General features: G+C 42.5%; 1 protein-coding gene across 3 annotated transcripts in view; it reads left to right on the top strand.

Moving 5' to 3' along the window:
- anos1b (anosmin 1b) overlaps window positions 1-21,014 on the top strand; it is a 53,481-nt gene that overhangs the window by 22,406 nt on the left and 10,061 nt on the right. For 2 of the 3 annotated variants that reach the window (XM_026147818.2, XM_026147817.2), the window contains exons 3-8: window positions 9,513-9,575; window positions 10,220-10,427; window positions 10,709-10,893; window positions 12,555-12,684; window positions 16,264-16,351; window positions 16,879-17,122. In XM_026147818.2, the coding sequence (XP_026003603.2) occupies window positions 9,513-9,575; window positions 10,220-10,427; window positions 10,709-10,893; window positions 12,555-12,684; window positions 16,264-16,351; window positions 16,879-17,122 (918 nt within the window). The remainder of the gene's footprint in view (window positions 1-9,512; window positions 9,576-10,219; window positions 10,428-10,708; window positions 10,894-12,554; window positions 12,685-16,263; window positions 16,352-16,878; window positions 17,123-21,014) is intronic. The other variant, XM_080291246.1, reaches the window with a different exon arrangement.

Below are 21,014 nucleotides of genomic sequence, written 5' to 3'. Positions count from 1 at the left end.
GTAGAGACTCCAGTACATTGCAGAGCATTCGTGAAAAATTGTAGACACATTGCAGAATTCACATTCGCTCCATTAACTGCCATGTACCCACAGATTTCAGTAAGAGCTATCAGTCTGTCGCTGTCCGGACCAGATGAGGTGCCCTTCCCTTCCATCACGTCCTTTAAGTTTCATATTCTCCCCCCTGCAACCCGGAGACTTCCAGAGAACACTGCAGGATGGGTTATACATGTCATGGGAATCATGCCACCGAATTGCTAGCTGGCATCATATCTGGAGCCTTTCTGTGTGAAGTTTGCACCTTCTCCATGTCCAAAGACACAAGTTAATGCATGCATGTTAGATTGACTGGCAAATCCAAACGGGCTGTGTGTGAACATAAACGGTCGTCCTCTCTGTGTTAGCTCTACCTGTCTGAGGACTATGGTAAAGGGTTCACTTATCAAATAGTTGACTCCACGGTCCAGTCTGCAGGACTCTTCCTTTCTCCTCCTTAGAGTTTAGAGGAGATCCTTCTGTCTTGCTTACTTTGGAAGTGCAACAGCTGCAAACAACAGCTTATATAAGCCTCCATGTCCTTTCCTGGCAACATTTTGATATTCAGCTCTTTTCCACTTTTCCCACAGTCATTTCCAATCACCCATCCTGGCTGTGCCAACACGTCAAATAGCTGTCAAGTCGAGAGTTGCTGGTTGGTACATATATAACATGTACTTGGCTAAAAGAGTTAACTCTATCAAGCTGTCAAATTAAATAGTTTAACCACCACCAGGCAGCAAACACGTGAGTGTTATTGTCCATGCTTTATTTGTTAGTCCAGCATCTGTTCATTGGGAAAAAGCAAAGAGAGGGTTAGGGAATGGGAAAAGGGAGGAAGTTCTGGTAGTATTCAGTCAGAGGTCCTTTGTGGGCACATGTGCTTCGAGAGGTGAAGAAGTTAAACACTAAACTAACTACAAGCATTCGTCTTTTTTCGCTCCTATGCTTCATACCAGTCTCTTCCCGTTTCTCTATCATCTTTCTTGCAGCCCTTTCCCTCCTCCCACAAGCTGCCGTCTTAAGTTAGCTCTCATTGTTTTGCATGTTTTTCCAAAAGTCTGGAAAAAGTCTAACATGCTTTTCAATGGGATTTTTGGAATTTGTTCCACTGCTTTTCACTCAAATGCCACAAAGCCCGTAGTGTGTGTGCACATGTGTGCATGCACGTGTCAGTATTTAGATAATAAAGAAAGAATCCTCCTGTCTTCTGAAGTGATTTGCAGACTTTCATTTGACAATACACCTTTAACCTGATGACAGACAAGTTATTATGTGTCTTAGCAAGGTTTGTCATTAAGAGGGCCGAGTCTAGCACAGGTAAGCTTTGCTGGAAATCAGCTTGGTTACTTTCAGGTGAAAACTTCAAGAGGGTGCTATTTTTTACCTGGAAAAAAGCCTTCAAGTTCCTGAAATAGCTGATGATTGAAGGTGATGCAAACTGATGGCGCTTTAATGTCTTTAACAGGATAAAGATACAAAGCACTCTCTCTCTCTTGCACTGGGGATTCAGTATAGCTCCGTTAAACACATTTACATATTTATTTATAAATTATAGAGTTCATATCAACTTTAATTTAAAACTGTGTAAACGGTCAACTAAATCACCCAAATTCTATTCACACTGTAAAGCAATATGAACAATCAAATGAGGGCATCCAGTTTTGCGTTGGGATGAGTCTTGCTGCTGTGGTTTCGGGTCCACGTGTCCCATTAGAAGTCTAGAGTGATAAAACATTTCTAATGATGGATGTGGCGTCCTCCAGGATAACAGTTCCCCCATCCACAGGACGCGAAGACTCACCGAGTGGTTTGGTGAATATGAATATGGTGTGACTCATACACTGTGGACTCTGAACCCAGCTGAAAGCCTATGAGAAGCTGTGGAAGATTTAAGATGGTGCTCTCCACCTCCATCAACTGAAAAGCAAATGAAGGAAATATTTGGGGAGAACGGTGCAGAAGGAGAGTCAACGCCAGGTTGCACTGAATCACTTTGTGTTGTTTTTTCCTTGAGTTAGTCACCTGTGTCTTTGTACCACAGGTTACAGCGAGCTAAATAAACTCTGAAGAGCCGATGACAGGATGAGCACATAAATAAGCAGCAGCAGTTTTCCACGTTGCCTCCCCTGCACTAGTGCCTGTGTGCAGAGTGAGCACATCTGGTGGCTGTCTTTCTTTTCTCTGTCACTCTCGCCCTCCTTTTTTTTTCTGGACCTGCTTCACTGTTTGTCTTTCATCTCCACTCTCCTTTTCAACTGACACTCACTTCTCCCCCTCCTCCGAAACCACATCTCTCCCATTTCCTCTCCACCCTCTTGCCGAGTGCGGCTGTCATCCCTCTATTGTGGCAGGTGAGGCCGTAAAACAGCGGGCGAGACCGGAGGAGGGCTGAGAGACGAGGTGTATGCGTGTGTGATTAATTATTACAGAGATATGTGAAGAGCTCCTCTGCAAACTATGCGCACACATGGACACCTAGACAGTCATTAATCTTGGCTTTGTTACAGCGTGTTGCTGTGTTAAACAGTAACATCGCTGACCTCTGACCTGAGCTGCGTCTGCTGCGTTCTCTCTCTCACACGTAACTCATCATGTGGCCTTCAAGTCCTACAGTGTCCCTTTGCCTTCCAGCTCCTCTTATACAAATACAGTGGATGCATGTTTCAGTGATTTATTACATTTAAGGAATATTTGAGTGTGTAAGGTGTGTAGCTCCTTCATGCCACACGTTTCCAGCTTCGGTCCATTAGTCTCTGAGTCCTGTGCCTGGTTTTCATACATGGATTTAATTGTGGGATTTTTTTAGCTTCGGATCTTCGTTGTGGATCTTATGTCATGGATTTGAGTCTTGATTTATCTTTCGTGTTGCAGATCTTCTAGTAATGTGTTTTGGTTCAAGTCTTTTTTTTACTTTTCACTCCTTCTTTGCACTTTTAGCTTCCTCTTGTTTTTCTGTTAGTACCGATTTTATTGTCCCTGTTGTCATGTCTGATGTGATGCTTCTTATCTCTGTGTTTCATGTTCATTTCATATCCTGTGTCAATTTTACTTCCTGTCTCCCTGGTTGGTCTCACCTGTATGGAAGCCCGTTTCTGCCACAAAAAACAAAAAAAGTATCCTTAACTCGACATTTTGAGTTATTTTCTTGAAATTTCAACTTGTTAGCTCGAAATTTTGAGAAAAGTAACTCGAAATTTCGAGTTAGCTCTGCCAATCAGTAATCTACGTGAATGAGGTCATTGTCTTGTTACCTGGAAGGATATGGCGGAGAGGAACGAGCACTCAAAACCGGATCGCAACAAATTGGCGCTTTTGAGAGTACGTTTGCTGTGATTTAGCTAATAACACAAGGATTTCATCATTTGTGAAGCCACACTGAAAATACTGAAAATACAATTTGTACATTCATGACTGGCTGTAAAACTGGTAGCTTAGCTGTAGCATTTGTAGCTGATGGCTTCAGCTTCCGGGTAACAAGGAAATGACGTCATTCATGTAGATTACCGATTGGCAGCGCTAACTTGAAACTTTGAGTTACTTTTCTCAAAACTTCGAGTTACTTTTTTTGTGACGGAAACGAGCTTCCATACACCTGTGTTAATCACTTTCACCTGCATTCTATGCGTCATCCTCCCATCAGCCCCCTGTGTATTTGTGTGTGTGTGTGTATTTAGATGGATAGGTAGACAGATAGTTGGTCCTGGCTTGTCTGTCTGTCTCTTGGACTTAGTTAACCTTTTAACTCCTGCGTTAGCCTCAATACATTGGCTCGCTTAAGTAAGTCTTCTTCCTGCGCCCTGCATTTGAGCCCTAATCCCTCCACACAGTGTGGCAGTCTGTGTGTATCTAAGCTACACTATATGGACAAAAGCACTGGGCCACCTGCACATTACACTTACAGGAGCTGGTCAGCCATTAAACTCCAGAGGCACACTTTTTGTGTTGGCTTTAATCCCACAGGACATTTGATCAGTGCAGTCACTGAGTATGCAAAGGGTTTGCTGCTTTTATGCACCGTGTACCTCCTGGTTTATACATCCATCTCACAAGCAGCAGACTACCGGTTCAGTCCTGAGAGGAGACACAGTTTGGGTTTCATCAGTAAACATCTGCCAAATCAAACACGCAGAGCTACCAGCTGTGTGATTGTGCTTCCTAAACGCTCGCAATAAAATCACTTGAACTAAACATTAAATATCTAGGAGGGAAGAAATTTCATGCATCTTATTATTTGGGGATCTTTTTAAAGTGACCCATTCCTTCACAAATGTTAGGCAGAGTGCCTGGGTAGCTGGTTGATTTTACACACCTGTGTGACTGAAAACATCGGAATTCAACAAGTGGAAGAGACTGTTTAATAGTACAGAACAATATCAATAACAGCCAGTTTAAAATCACCAATTAACCTGAACCCATTAACCACATGTCTCTGGGCCGTGGGTGTAAACTGGAGTACCCAGAGAGAGTATAACTCCACAGAGAAAGGCCACAGCCAGCTGGTGGACTCAAACCTGGAACTTTCTTGTGCTAACGTTGTGCCACCGTGCTGTTATCTATAACACTGGAAAAAAATGTTAGAATATGATAAAAGACATGGGTTGGAGTATTTAAGACGGCCCTAAAAACCATCTGTTGAGCTCTGCACTTTCACCACTGCAGATCCACATCAGCAGCATCTTTGCCAGCAACATCTGCCACCATGGTGGATAACATGGAGCCCAGTGTGAGTGTCATGGACGTGTGCTTAGCTCCATGGTTTTCGGTTCCTAAGCCCGAGTTCTTATTGCCTTTTTGACTAGTGAACAACAACTGCGGTTAACATCCCAAACTCTGTTTTGCAGGCATGCCCAACATGCTTTCAAATGATATATAGCTCTACTGGAGTAGCAAGTTATCCTGCTATGATTATTTTACTGGCTGCACTCTTGCTACATTTGTGTTCTCAGTTTTGTGGCAGATGTGCATGGCACAACATTACATGTAGGATTTAACTGTGTATTTATTCATGAGCGGTCACGACAGCAGGTAGCTCTGCGTGTTTGATTTGGCAGACGCCTTCCTGATGCAACCCCAAATTGATTTCTTCTCCTGGGACCAAACTGGAAGGTCTTGCTGGTAAAATGAATGTGTAAACCACTACAGTATAGAGCCGCTGTGCTCCAGACCGAATCAACCTTCTACACTCGACTACAGTGATATTTATTGCAGGAGAAGAGGATAAGTTGGAGGATGAACGAGAGGGGAGAGGAATAATGGCACAGAGATTGGAGCAGAGGTCATGTGGGAGAAAAAAAGAGCGATAATGTGAAGACAATGGATGGAAAGAACAAAAGAACAGAAAGGATTATAAAATAAGTGGCTTAGAAAGGGAGAGAAAAACAGGAGCGAGTAATAAATGGGAGAAGGGGAATGAAAAATTTGATATTTCTGTTACTGATCAGCGGCAGCAAGGAGGGGGTGGGCTGGGTTTGGAAGTGGTGCTGGAGTGTGTGTGTGTGTGTGTGTGTGTGTGTGTGTGTGTTTGGGGAGATTTTGACAACCATAAGCTCAGAGCAGCACATGGTTGAGTGAAGAGACCCCTGGGAGCTCTGTGAAGAAACACATCAAACTTAAGGATCTAGTTACATTTGTGTGTGTGTGTGTGTGTGTGTGTGTGTGTTATTTTAGTGTCTCCTCACCCTTTCTGGAGTACATCATTAACTAGCAAAGGAGAAAAATCACCGATGAAATAACTAATGAGTAATTCTTCTTGCCTTAGATTTTCTTTGCAGACAAAAGCTTCGAGGTGGCTGCTGAGGTTTGAGGTTTGCTTCTTCGAATAATGACTGAAGTGTTCGAACACGTTTTAGTGTAAAGAGAACCGACCATCACATCACAATTCAGTGAGCTGTTCTGAATGCAAACCCAAACAGAACAAGTAGAAAAAATGAGATTTTTGCCACAGTGTTGATAAATTGAGAGGTCGGTCTGTGTAACATGTTTCCTCCCATTCCAAGATCTCAGGTCAAAACAACTGCATCTCTTGATTCCCCATGTAAAACCACACAGAGGTGACAGATAGACAAATTGTGTGCATCAACTCACAACCAACTCTCTTAAAAGAGCAATTTATCACATTTATTCGCTCCCCATAAAAGCACGTCGCAGCTTCCGTACACAGACTCCCTCTGCCTGCGCGAAGCCGTCAGCCATTTACATTTACTCGTGTTAGTCGAGTGAAGAAAATCCAATATTTCAGCGAAAGAAGAAAAAAAAGGCCGAATGTTGCAGGGTTACAAATTTTATAATAATTACAATAATTTACAAAAATGAAAATATTAACATAACTTAGCTGAAGGCTGAAACTGGCGGTTATCTTTTTTAATTAGTCACTTTACCTGATTATTAGCCAGTTAATGAAAACTCCAATTGTTGACTAATTGTCGTTGCATCCCTGATCAGTATTCTTCTGTGATATGTGACATTAGCAGGAAGAGGTTAATGACTTAAAGACAGGAAACCAATGCACACATGTGCTCACTGACTCATATGAAGCATTTGAGCTCCAGGTTTTGTAACGCTGCAGATATGATTAATAAAAGGAGATTTTGAAGATCCAACCATCAAGTCGAAGCTTCGAATTTGTTCTTTCTTAAATTGACACTTTCGTCTTTTTTTTCACATCCACGAGCATCACTCGACAGATGAGTCAAGTTAAAAATAAACCCAGTCTAGACAAGCTTTGTACAGAAGACATTTTCATCCAGGGGTAGCCATTAATTTGTGCAAAGATAAACTTCTGATGCCATTTCATTAATTCTGTTTCTCCTTCTGGAATCAGTGAGTTGGAATAAACCGGAGGAGTGATTGAAGCCAGGCACGCCGGGGAGTTGAAGGAGACAGACAGACAGAGAGAAAAGAGAGACTGAGGGGGGGTGAGGGTGAAACCGCAGTTTTTATACGTTGTCTGGTTTTAATTTGGTAAGAGCCATCATTCACCAGTTCACTGAGGTGGCAAACCAGATGAGTGCGTGCTTCTGGAGCGTGTGTTTCTTTACAGTCATGGACACTGAGATCTGCTTCTACAAATCTTAAAACCATCTGACACTTTGTTATTTATTATTTGTCTTGCTAATATTTCTTTAGTCCTCAGCCATTTTCAAGGAATAGCTTGGGAAATGTGCTCATTCTCCTCTGGCGTAGAGGAGAGGTTACACTCTAGCAGGTCAGGCTGGATGTGCAGGGAGGCTGGAAACAGCTAGCATGGTGTAGGTAATGAAGTGAGATTGCCAACACGTCTAATGCTCATTAACCATCTCTCAGTGAGTTTGAGCAACAATTTGCTGCTCTGTGAGTCGTTCTGGAGCTCAGGAACGAAAAAGACACTCCTCTGTGCCAGAAAGAGTCGGTAATGGATTGTGCATGAATTACAGCAGATGTTGTCATATCTGCAGGTGTAGGTGTGTGGCAGGCAGTGTTATGGACCCAAAACGTAGGACTCAGCAACGCAGAACTGAACTAAAAATCACAGCGTCAATGCTGAAAAAACAGGCAACAAAAACAACAACATAACGTCACAAAACAAAATAAACTGACTCACTGACAGAGAGGGAAACCAAACAGTCGGAACCACTACTTACAATAAGGGAGTGACAATACAGTCCCGATCTGATGTTTAAGAACAATTGAAATATGTCAGAAAATCCTATTTTGCATGGTTGGATCTTAACAAGGTTCCAAGTCGAGCTTCAACATGCAGCAAGAAGAAATGGGAGTGAGACAAAACATGTTTTTGAGCAATTTATTAAAAACAACTGTTAAACTGAAACAGGCTGATCTACAGCTGATCAACAGTTTAGGACCACTTGCCTTTAAAAGGTGAATCTGTGGATTCATTGTCCTTTTCTGTCAAGTAGTCACACTTTCATGATGGCAAAGGCAAAAACTTTCCCTTTTTTAAACGTGATCGGGTTGTTGAACTGCATGAGCAGGATCTCTCACAGCACGCCATCGCTGCTGAGGTGGGACGCCGTAAGATGGTCATTTGGAATTTCTTAAATGATCCTGAGGGTTATGGAACAAAAACTCAAGTGGAAGATGCAAAAAATGTCACCAGCACTGAGCCGAAGCATCCAATCGGCTGTCCGTCAAGACACTGGACGATCCTCGACCCAAATTAAGGCCGTTTCTGGTGCCTACTGCAGCCCCATAACCATCAGACGCATCTGAGACTGAAGGGCTTCAAAAACACAAAAATGTCTTCAAAGGCCTCGTCTCCTTGAACGCCACAGAACTGACCATTTGGACTTTGCAAGCGAGCACCAAGCATGGGACACTGAAAGGTGGAAGAAAGTTTTATTCTCTAACGAGAACAAATGTAACCTTGATGGTCCTGATGGTTTCCAACGTTACCAGCATGACAAGCAGATCCCACCTGAGATGTTTTCTACGCTCCACAGTGGAGGGGGCGCCATAATGATCTGGGGTGCTTTTTCCTTCAGTGGAACAACGGAGCTTCAGGAGGTGCAGGGGCTTCAAACGGCAGCTGGCTGTGTCCAGATGTTGCAAAGAGCATCCCTCATGACTGAGGGCCCTCATCTTTGTGGTAACGACTGGGTTATTCAACAGGACAACACTACAGTAAATATCGCCATAAAGGACAAGGCACTTCTTCCAGGAGAGTAACATCACTCTTTTGGACCATCCTGCATGTTCCCCTGATATAAATCCAATTGAGAACCTTTGGGGATGGATGGCAAGGGAAGTTTACAGAAATGGACAACAGTTCCAGACAGTAGACGCCCTTCCCCTTTCTTCTTGTTGCATATTGAAGCTCTACTTGGAACCTTGTTAAGATCCAACCATGCAAAACGATGCATTTTTTGCCATTTTAAACTTTTGATTGAGACTACATATACACACAAAGGATAACGAACGGGAACGGGTCACAGGTGGGAACACAGCTGACACTAATCAGATTGACGCACGAGTTAGAGACTATGAAACTAACAACAAGATGGAGACATGCAAACTTGACACGAGGACTAGGAGACACAAAACACGAGGGGATAAGAGATAAACAGATACGAAGACAAGAGTGACTAAACATGAAACGTGGAACACGGGGGAGGCGGAAAAAGAAACATAAAGGCTGGATGACAAAACCAAGATCAGAATATACAAATACTACACAATGCAGAGACACAACAATAAGAACCAAAACCAGGAACGTCAGCTGAACTTTAGAATATTAAATAAACCAGAATCAAATGGTCCAAATACATAAACCCTGCATCACGGAAACATTACAGATGTTTAATTTGAATCTTTACAGGTGTTAGCAGGTTCGATTTGGATGGAGCCTCCAGCTTTTGTGCTGAGCAGGAATCTACATGAATGTGCTAAAATGCTGAAATGTGCCTCGTGCATATTTTCTTATTTTATTAATTTTTTGTTTTTTTCTGTTTTCTTCCTTTGTGTTGGGTTATGTGTAGTGCCTTCAGCCATGCAAAGAACTGTGGGAAACCAGGAAGGTGGCATCTCCAAAGTCTTGCGAGGTAAGACGGAAACAGTGCGTGGCGTTTTTGTGCTCTTGTGCAAGTCTCGGCAGCCTCGGTGGCATTGTCGTTCTTTGCAGACGCACGCTTTTGTTGGCACCACAAAGCTGTTTTGACCTTGTGCAATAAATGAGCGTTTGTGTGTGTTTTTATAAAGCTTTGTGCACTTCTAGTATACATAGGACACTGTGCAACAGTTTTATGTGCATTTTGTGTGAGTGTGTGTGGCCTGTTTATTTGTAAAGCCGGTTTCTGTGGCTTTCTGAGAGATTAGTTTTTCATCACAATAGCTGAAGCGTGTTACTCGCGGGATGGCTGATTGGCTCGCTGGTTATGAACACAGGGTAATTCAGAGCTATTAGTGAAAGCTTGTGTTTACATTTTCCTGATCTACAGCTGTCTGCACAAACAGAGAAATGCGCACATGTACGCACACGCATGCACACGCATGCACACGCATGCACAAGCACACACATGTAGCTTTTTGGACCAGCCTTTAAACAGACAGTAGGAGTATACCACAGGAAGCGCTTTCACCCTTACTGTGTGTTTTTGTGGCCTCGTGTGTGTTCCTATACACTGTGTGTTATTTCTGTGATGTGTCAACTGTAATAATAATTACACCCACCGTGCTTTACTCTCAGAAGCAGACAGAGTGTGTGACAAGCAGGGAGTTTCTGGCCTCGTTAAGGTCGTCTCGTCAGGGAGACTGCCCTCCGCCTCAGCGAGCCACAGGATTTGCCGCGGCCTGCGTGGAGAGCTGCTCGTCAGACCAGCACTGCCCCTCCCCCAGGAAGTGCTGCTCCAATAGCTGTGGACATACTTGCCAAGCCCCAGCCAATCTGTACAAAGGTAAAGGCAACTTTTGGAGTTTGTGTGAAGCATAATGTGGTAGCTGTTACTGATCGTCCTATCAAGTGGTTTTGATAGATAGACTGTAAATGAGTAATTAGACCCCAGTTATTAGACTTAATAAGGCAAAATGCATCATAGTGTGTGTCTAAGTCGTCCCGGGAACTCCCATAACTGTCCAAATGTTTCTGTGTCATCTAATTGTAATGTCAGTATGTTACTAGTCAAGTGAGTTATACTGATATGTAACAACTAGCTTGTAACCTGGTCTGTCCTCGCAGGTGTCCCTCTGAAGCCTCGAAGAGACATTAGCTTTTTGGAGGACTCGGAGGGTCGTGTGAAGGTGATGTGGGTGTCGAAGTTCAATGTCAGCGTGGAGCCCGTCGTTTACATACTCCAGTCCCGCTGGAACATCGGCATTCACCCCAGTGAAGACCACGCCTCTCCATGGGCTACTGTAGCCATGGTAAATGGTTAATAGTCACTTTCCATGTGCTAATTAAGTAGTGAGAAAAACTGATATTTACATAACAATTAAGAAGTAAACTTATCATAGACTAAGGAGGGGACTTGTCCTAATAATAGCCTTATGTTTGTGTCTGTTATTGGGGGTTGTTACATGATGTGATGATTATTGATGATTATTTGGGACAGTTGTAGAGTCATTCGGCTGTGAAACTGGCTCCCTGTGCCTTTAAAAGTGGAGCCGCCCCACAAAGTTTGTAACATATCTTTACCTCATAACTCTCAATTTGCCTTGAATGATGAAACTTCTCAGCTATGGAGATGGATGTTAGACTTAGTTTCCACCTCATCAGTCTGCTGCCTTGCTGTCTAAACCTCTCCACCCCAGTCAGTCTCCCATTCTGCCAGGGTAAACGCTGTGTGTGTGTGTGTGTGTGTGTGTGTGTGTGTGTGTGTGTGTGTGTGTGTGTGTGTGAGGTTAGGTAAATAAGCAGAGCTTAAAAAGGAACCACAGGCAGCCACAGTCATTCCACCGGCTGACTCTGAATGACTGAATGCTCATTATGGACTTAAATAGATGGCAGCTCGTGTCTTTGTGTGTGTGTGCGCGTGTGTGTGTCTGTGTGTGTGTGTGTGCGACTGTGGATGAGTAGATTTGAGCCGCAGCAGTCACATTTGCACTGTCAAGGAGACAAAACAAATTAATCTTTAAGGATTTTAACCATAGTTTGGATAAACCGTTTCATTTCAACACTATCAGAGGAATTCCAGCCTGACAGTGTTTATCTGACATCATCTGACAGGATGTACAACTTTGTTTTTGCAGCTGAACACTCAAAAATCCTTCCTGAAAGAAGTCATTTTCTGCTTTTGATTAGAATCGTATTAGAGAGGTGTTTAGGAGGATGCAGTTTGTGTCGTGTCATTTAATTAGCCCACCTTAATTCATATAAATGAGAAGAACAACATCAGTCTGTCAGGGGTTAACCAAAGCTAACCAAAGGCCAACACGGGAATTTATCTTATCCAGGTAACATCGGCGTTATCGCTGGGGTCAAAGATACCTCACACAGCTGCAGACAAAGCAGCTGATTATCCTGATTGCCAGTGTTAGAGTGCGAGAACCCAGATAACAGGAGGATACCCGGGGTATGCTGAATTCATATTACAGGGCCCAGCTGCCCATGCATGCAGTTGCAAGAGACCCACCGCTCTTTTTAAAACTTATGAGTGTTAAACTAGTTCAGTGAATATTCTCTTTTTTAAACAAAAGCCTATTTTTCAAGATTTAAAGGTCTGTAATAGTGAGTGTTTTAAAAAATAGTTTTAAATGATTCCTCTAACTCGCACAGACACTAGGAGTAAAGAAAAAGATCAATCAATATTAGCCTTGACTGTTTTTCCTCTGAAAATGATCCCCTCTGTATGTTTGCCTGTCTGACTCCATGATGTTGGGGATCAGAGCTCTGTGGGGATCATATCGTCACTTGCAGAACTCATATAGTCCTCATGCCTCTTGATGTATTTCTTGGTCTGTTGTTATGCTGCAGAATGATTTTGGAGCCAATCTGATATCTTCCTGGTGAGGTGTAAGCACTGCCCTGTATGTCTTAAAATATAAAAACCTAGCCTGCGTATTGTGCCATGCGTTTGTGTGTTTAGACACTCTCTGAAGATGCGATTCTGTCAGATCTGAGACCTCAGCGTTGGTACCAGTTTAGAGTGGCAGCCATCAACAGCCACGGCAGCAGAGGTTTCACCACGCCCAGCAAACACTACATCTCCAGTAAAGGTAAGCACACATTCTTCGTTTTTTATGAGCGTCTCAAAGTGAGTGATGATGCCTCTGCATGTTGCCATAAGCTAGCGGTGAATTTTGATATTCTGTCATGAGACACTGAGCAAAACACAGATCCTTGCACTCATTTTTTGTCATTTTATGAGAGATATTACACATCCCGCAGGAGGAGTCAGAAAGTCAGGATGTTTTCCTTCCTCTCCCTTTCTGTGCTCTTTCTGTCGTTCACGCAGAGTTGATGGATAAGGTAAAAAACTGTCAGGCAGTCTATAAAACACAAGCAGGAAACCGAAATGTACACAAGTGTGCACACATGCACGCATTTACACAAAGCGTAAGGACTCGCTCCGTTGGTTTGATGCCAGAGTGAAGTCCCTGATGTAGGTCTGAGAGACTGGGTGAAAGTGAGAGTAAGACAAGCGCACACACACACACGAACGCACACACTGTAGGAGGTATTAGCTGTAATGCTTAGCAGACTTAGGTCATACTGGTATTTTGCCAGGATTGGCTAGTGATATGAATTCACTGCCAGGATTGGCTAGAGCATGTTTGAATGTGAATAATGACTTCAGGTTGGACGGAGCTGTGGAAAAAGGTTCTTTATCAGTTGAACACTTAAGGGAGATTATGAAGAGCAGTGTGAGATAGCATTTTCCACCTCTCAGACGAAATTTTTATAAACATTTCAACCTGTGCCGTGGCAAGCAGAGTGCAGGGTTTGTAAGCGGGGTTGTAGCTGGGCTTTACAGAAGATATTTGCAGGTAGAACTGTGATAAAAGGCAAGTTCACGTATCGCTTTGTGGACACGACGAGCGAATCGCTGAGCGTGTGCAATAAATGCGAGAGAATGTGGATTTCATCAAATGCAGACGGGTCGATAATAAGATGCCCAATAATGTTAAGTTAAAAACGATTTTATTTCCTGCACTCTGCTCAAATTGTCCGCACTCTGAAACCGAAAAGGAGAGGAAACTTTCCAACAGGATCGACTGGTGCTGAGATTTGTGAGGTCGGCCCCTCTACGACCCAGAACACCCTCTTTGCAAAGGTGTTGCAGAAGCTTAACACCAGCTGAACTCTGCTGCTGGCAGCCAGCTAAACAGGCTTAGCGTACTGCTTAGTGTTTTATGAGGGCGTTATATTTGGGACTATTTGCTGGGATAAGTAGCTTCCTGAATTCTCTGTAGATGGCTTACTTTTGTATGAAATGACCTTCAGAGGTGCTAATTGTTTTTTTTTTTTTGGTAAATCAGACAGAACCAGGTTAGCTTTTCAAGCTAGATTTATGCTCTGCTAAGTTAACTGGCTTTAAGAAGTTACTCCTCTAAGTCACCATCACATGGTGTAGTTTACAGACATGGTATTAATGCAAAGCAAACCTAACAGGCTGTTTCCTACAGAAAAAGTAATTAAATAAGGGTGATCAGTCTTCAAAATCCATATCTGTGCAAGCAAGAGGCAATAGCTCAGTGTCGAAATGTTGAGTTCTTCTTCTGTGACACGGTGTGTGTTTGTGAGTGTATTTTGAGAACCAGGGTTAAAGGTTAGAGCCACACTTGAACATTTCAAATACCATCAGATGGCAGCCAGAGTCTTGTTTCTACCTCATTAGTCTGATTAGTCAGAGGTTGGAGGTCAGGGGTCACAAATCCGGAAGCTGGCAGATGTTAAGAGGGTTGTGCTTTCTGCACGGTGACCTGACGCTAACCAGAGTGAAACTTGGAAACCGCTTTACATCTTGTTAAAATGTTGGTGTTACGTGGGACCTGCCAGTAGTAATCACGAAGGGATATTTGGATCAGAAAAGTAATCTTGGTGTCTTCACTTTATGACATAAAACATTAGTTCATTGAGAGTGATGGGAAAAGCCCTCAGAGAAGAACATGTTTTGATTCTCATCTGGCAATTACTGCTGGCACTGAGATGTAACACAAAACACCACGTATGCATACACACAAGCAGTCCTGGTCATGGAGTTTCCAGTGTTTTGCCCCAACTTTGATCTTTGCATTTAGGTCAGCCAAGCACAGCCTGGGGCTGTGGGAGGCCTGCCATGGGGGATGTAGTTCTAATCAGATGCATTTTGTAGTTTTAATCAAATACAGGATCAGGGATTTTGGGCTCTAATGAGATACAGAGTCACTGTTGAAAGACTCATACGGTTACCAGCAGTGATGGCCTTTGGTCTGTGTTGTGGCAGCTACTGAAAAGGACGTTAGGTTTCTCCAGTATCACCCACCTTTGATGCTTTAAATCTAATTGGCTCTGTAGACTTGAATCAAACCAAGAGGAAATGTGCTTTTAGCCCCGAGAAAAAGAAAGTCAAGCTGGTAAAAGGTCTTTGTTGCAAAGGACTCACTCCTCTCCTCTTCCCTTTTGTTGATATCAAAAGTTTGGCAGAATTTAAATTGCAAAAGTGTCAACTTTAGACACAAATTACACAAAGAAATTAACAGGTTTTAACACCCAGCAACAAAAATTAAGCCTTTAGCTTGTACTGTGCTATTTTTCCTTTTTTTGCCAAAGAGAAAACACAATGTGCAATGTTACCTTTTTTAACATTAATTTGGTGTTAAATAAAAATCACAGTTTGTCTTTTTGGATGTTCCACTGTCCAAATTTGATGTCTGGAAACATAAAACTTCAAGGGCTGTGAGTGAAACGAAGCAAGAGATAGATTGTGTGCATTAGTTAAACTTTAACAGTTAATATAGAAAAATGAAAAAAATTTATAGATTCTGGGGTTTTAATCAGAAGAAAAAAAATTAAATTTTATGATTTTTTTTTAGACAATTAATAGTTGTAAAAAAGAAATACATGAACAAATATAGAATTTTTTTAAGGTGTCCTATGGGAATCTTTAAATAAACTAATGTCTTTTTAATAAGAGCTAAAGGATTTTGGTTAAGAAAACAAAAGGTCCTTTGAGTAATCTGACATTATTTTATGTAATTCTACTTAAATAGTAACATGTTAAGTCAGTGACAGTGTTAACCAAGGTGTTGTGTCCATAGCAGTCTATTGTTGCTGAAGAACAGGCAGGCTTCAGCAAAACCCCTACAGAAAAAAACCCTATGAGCAGCACTTTGGCGACAGTGGGAAGGAAAAACTCCCTTTTAACGGGAAGAAACCTCCGGCAGAACCAGGCTCAGGGAGGGGCGGGGCCATCTGCTGTGATTGGCTGGGGGGACCACTAACATTGTTTGAGTCATCAAACGACTGGATGACAAGCCCACAGGCGCCGTTCTCATGAATGGAAACACAGGCAGCTGGTTTGGTCCTACAGCTGAACTCCCCCTGGATTATCTGCTCTCACCCACCCTCTCTTACACACACCAGGAGAGAGCTGACAAGGTAGGCAGAGAAAGAGATGGGAGGACAACATCCAAGAGTGGACAGGCAGAGTCCCAGAGAGCTGTGGAGGACAGAGAGAACTGGAGAAGGGTGATGGCCTTGTCTTCACTGGGACCCCAGCGACTTCAGCAGAGGTCAGGGGTCAAGTGAAGTGAAAGAAAAAAGAACTGCAACATTGCCTAACTATATGTTTTTCTTTCTGTGTCTCTATGCAGACCCTTCGCTCCCAGAACCGCCCACGAATGTCAGAGTGAGCAACCAGACACTGAATAGGACACAGTCAGCGTCCCAGTTCACAGAAAGGTATCTAAAAAGCTATGTCAGTGAAGGATTATCAGATGCATCATTTTATATATAATCTTTAAAATACATCTATTTACCATTGCAGCTGGGAAATCAGTCATAAACTGTGGTCAGCCCTATAAAACACGTCTTCTGTTGTGTGATTGTGTATATGAGCTGAAATTACAGTTTGCCCTTGTTCAATTACATCCTTCGGTGTCTTCTCTATTTTTCATTCTGCAAAACAAGGTCATTTAAAGTTCAGACCATGGCTTGGATCAACAGCGATATTCCAATAACATTTAATAACAGAGGTGATGACTTAAATTGTAGCTTCTGTTCAGCATGATATAAAGTGTCTGAGCCTCGTCTATACATACAGGGAGTAAATAGAGATTAGATAGAGATTGTAAACCCGATGCTGAAAGCAGCTGACAAACAAGCAGAGAATCATTTTCACTGTTAGGGAAGCGCTGCACTTTTTGCTTCTTCCTTAATGGGACTGTTTACACTTACGCCGTAACGTTGCATAAATTTTGCCTCCTAAGGTCGATGGAGAGTGGCGTCACAGTGGCGGTCTTATTACGCTGGGAGCCCCCCAAGGAAGGAGACCTCCCTGTGCACAACTACCGAATCACCTGGATGTCTCGCCATACGCACGCAGCACAAAAACACAAACACACGCTGCAAGCGCACACGCATACAGTAGCCAGTAACACGCACGCACGACCTGCACAGTCACGCACACCAGCACAGGGTAGGAAGGAGAGCAACAGCAGAGTGACTCAGGGGGTAAGTCAACTTTCTACAAGCTTAATTATACCAAATAAAAAATGTGGTCATTTATCTTGTTTCTTTGCTTAGAATATTTCAAGAACATAAACATATAGTAAGTGGACGTTGAAACGTTTCAGTTTCAATTTTCATGATGTTTCAAGATATATCTGTTTTCTTAAGGCTCTGAAAAAGGTGAAAAAGAAAGTGCACTCTTTCAAATATAACGTTTCACATTTCATAATAAGGTAAATCCAACCTCAGCAGTATGTAGGTACTTACTGTCTTAACAGAAACTGAGAGCACTCAGGTGCTGCTATTCAATTCAGTTGAACTCATTTTTATTTTTATTTATACACTGGCAAATCACAACAACAGTTGCCTTTATATTGTAAGGTAAAGACCCTACAGTTATACAAAGAAAACAGAGAAAACACCAACAATTAGATTAAATCGTGGGCCATCGTGGCTCAAGAGTTGGCAGTTCGTCTTGTAATCAGAAGATTGCCGGTTCGATCCCCGGCTCCGACAGTCTTGGTCGTTGTGTGCTTGGGCAAGACACTTCCCCTGTTGCCTACTGGTGGAGGTCAGAGGGCCCGGTGGCGCCAGTGTCCGGCAGCCTCGCCTCTGTCAGTGCGCCCCAGGGTGGCTGTGGCTACAATGTAGCTGCCATCACCAGTGTGTGAATGTGTGAATGTAGTGTAAAGTGCTTTGGGGTCCATAGGGACTGAGTAAAGCGCTATACAAATACAGGCAATTTACCATTTTAAACCCCTGTGACCAAGCTTTTTGGTGACAGTGGGAAGGAAAAACTCCCTTTTAACAGGAAGAAACCTCCAGCAGGGAGGGGCAGCAATCTGCCACGACCTGTTGGGGTGAGGGGGGGGGAAGACAGGACAAAGGCACACTGTGGAAGAGAGCCAGAGATGCTAATAAAATACGCTTGATTAACTAATCATCAGCATGAGTGAGCACCTCTGTGAAAGCAGAAGTCTGTTGGTTTGGAGCATTCAGGTGTGTGTTAACACAATGCCAAAGAGGAAAGAAAAGCCATGATCTTAGAGAAGTGATGGTTGGAACAAGGGCTATAAGGTCATTTCCAAACAATTGAAAGTCCATTTCTCTACAGTGAGAAAGATTATTCACAAGACAAAAACATTCAAGATAGCTGCCAGTGTTCCCATGAATAGACACTTACGTCCCAGCAAAATCACTCCAAGGTCAGAGTGTGCAGTGTTCACAGGAACTACAAACCCTACATGTCAGACTATACACGTCTAAGTTAACATGTTAAATGTTAAAGTTCATGGCAATGCAATTAGAAAAAGACTGAACATGTGTAGCTTGTTTGGAAGTGCTATCAGGAAAAGGCTGCAAGCTTAGGTTTGCAAAATTGCATCGGAACAAATCCCAAGACTTCAGGAACGATGCCGTTTGGACAGACAAGACAAAAATGGAAAAGTTTGTCTGCAATACATTGCACCATTTTTAGCAAAAACCGAACACAGCATGTGGGCACAAACGCCTCATACCAACTGTCAAGCAGGTTGGTGGAGGGGTGACGATTTAGGCTTGTTGTGCAGCCACAGGACTTGGGCCCCTCACAGTCATTAAGTTGACCATGAACTCCTCTGTACACAAAAATATTCTCAAGTCAGATTTGCCTGACAGCTAAAACTTGGCCTAAAGTGGGTCATGGAACAAGACAGTGACACCATATTGGCCACGATAGATTTGCTGAAAAAAAAGAGTGGAGTGTTGCAATGGCTTAGTCAAAGTCTAGACCTTATTGAAGTTCGGTGACGGGACCTTAAGACAGTTATGCATAAACAAATGGCTGCATTTCATTCATCTGCAATAACAGATGGATGGGACTTTCTTTTCTGCAAAGTTGGCTTTGTAAGTAAGAAAATTGTAAAATCAGTTAATAAGATCAATATTCTATTTTCACTACCTCAAACTCCTATTTATTGTGTATCATGTGAGCAACCACCTTTCAGTACAGTGTCATTAACCAGTGGCAGCAGATGGCCCCGCCCCTCCCTGAGCCTGGTGCTGCCGGAGGTTTCTTCCTGCTAAAAGGGAGTTTTTCCTTCCCACTGTCGCCAAAGTGCTTGCTCATAGAGGGTCATATGATTGCTGGGTTTTTCTCTGTATGTATTATTGTAGGATCTACCTTACAGTATAAAGCGCCTTGAGGCAACTGTTGTTGTGATTTGGTGCTATATAAATAAAATTGAATTGAATAGGAATAAGATGTAGGACATATATTATATATTTCCTGTGAAGTATAACAGCGCACAATAACACCACATACCCTGAATACACAAGCGGTGTAGCTGCACACGAGAGGTTTTATTATGCCTGTAAAGACACGCACCTTACACACACACACACACACACACACACACACACACACACACACACACACACACACACACACACACACACACACACACACACACACACAGGTTTTCATATATTTGTGGGGACATCTAATTGATATAATGCTTTCCCTAGCCCCTTGTCCAACCCAAAAATGAATGCCTAACCCTAACCCTTACCCTAAACCTATCCATAACCTAATTGTAACCCTTTCACTAAAACCGCATTGTGAGTCTCTACCTCAGGTGAGGTAATGCACAAATTTCCCCGCCGTGGGATCAGTAAAGTCTTAGCTTAAAAATGCCTTCAAACTTGTGGGGACCAGGATTTTGTCCCCATAAGGACTGTTGGTCCCCACAAGTGTAGTAAACGTTGTTTATTTGGTCCCCACAATAATATGTAAACACGTAAACACACACACACACACGGTCCTCGTTGTGATTGCTATGGTGGTTTTACAGGCCTGTGCAGTAAAATCTTAAACACTTAAACTTAAACAGGATTTGATTCAGCTACTGTGCTGGAGTAGCAAACTTTGACAACTCATAAAAACCCATTATGTACTCCGCATGTCTGAGGTGTAGCGTTACAAACATTAACAGGACTTTGAATCATCCTTCAAATGACACAGTGTGCATCTTAATTCAAGATGTGGATTCAAATAATGAGCCATTAAAAAAAACATGCTCTTCTTTATCTTTGTTAAATATGTTTGTGAAACGTTTCCACCAAAATTGATAAAGCTCCAATGTATAGATGCTAAAAACGATCTGTACTCATGTGGTGCAAGAATGAAATGCAAAGAATGATGGGATATGAAGTCAGTTTACAAAGTAACACATTGCTGTTTTGTTGCTTAATTCAGTGACTTCTAACTTGTGAAAGATTTTTTAAAATGTACTGTTTAAATTATATTTAATGCAGCCGTAATACTTAAAGGGGAGGATTTTCTTATCCTGATTATAGGAATGATGATGATGATGATGATGATGATGATGAAATACGCTTATGATGCAGTTAAGTCCAGTCAGCAGTACCAAAATACCCATAATCACAGTAAATAACACAGATATTACAGCTTTGACGTAACAGGTATGGTAGCCTGTGCACTGACTGAACATTTTTTCCTCCAAATGGTAAACACAATCAAAGTACTTGTACGAGACTCTTCAGCTTTAGATGCTCTTTTTGAAGTACGATGTTAACATTTACTTCAGACAAAAAGCTCAAGCATAAACATCAAAGTGCGGCACACTCATATGGACGTAGCTATGCTAAATAGTGATGGCGATCCCAGACTGATCCTGGTGGAGCCATTTATCTGTAGTCTGGTCCTCTGTTCTGCTTGGCTGGGAGGTCTGGAATTTAAATGAGCCCCCCCTAACTAGTGTTTCCTACTTGCAGCTGCATCTACAAACACACACACATACACACAAATCAGAATCACAACAGGTAGGTAATACCCAGAACAACATAGCTAACATAGCTATGTTGTGTGAAACTTTTCATATCACAGAAAGCAGTC

Source organism: Astatotilapia calliptera, chromosome 17, assembly GCF_964374335.1.
Source record: "Astatotilapia calliptera chromosome 17, fAstCal68.1, whole genome shotgun sequence".
NCBI classification, from domain to species: Eukaryota; Metazoa; Chordata; class Actinopteri; order Cichliformes; family Cichlidae; genus Astatotilapia; species Astatotilapia calliptera.
Note: the sequence above shows the minus strand (reverse complement) of the source record. Positions and strands in the feature narration are given on the sequence as shown.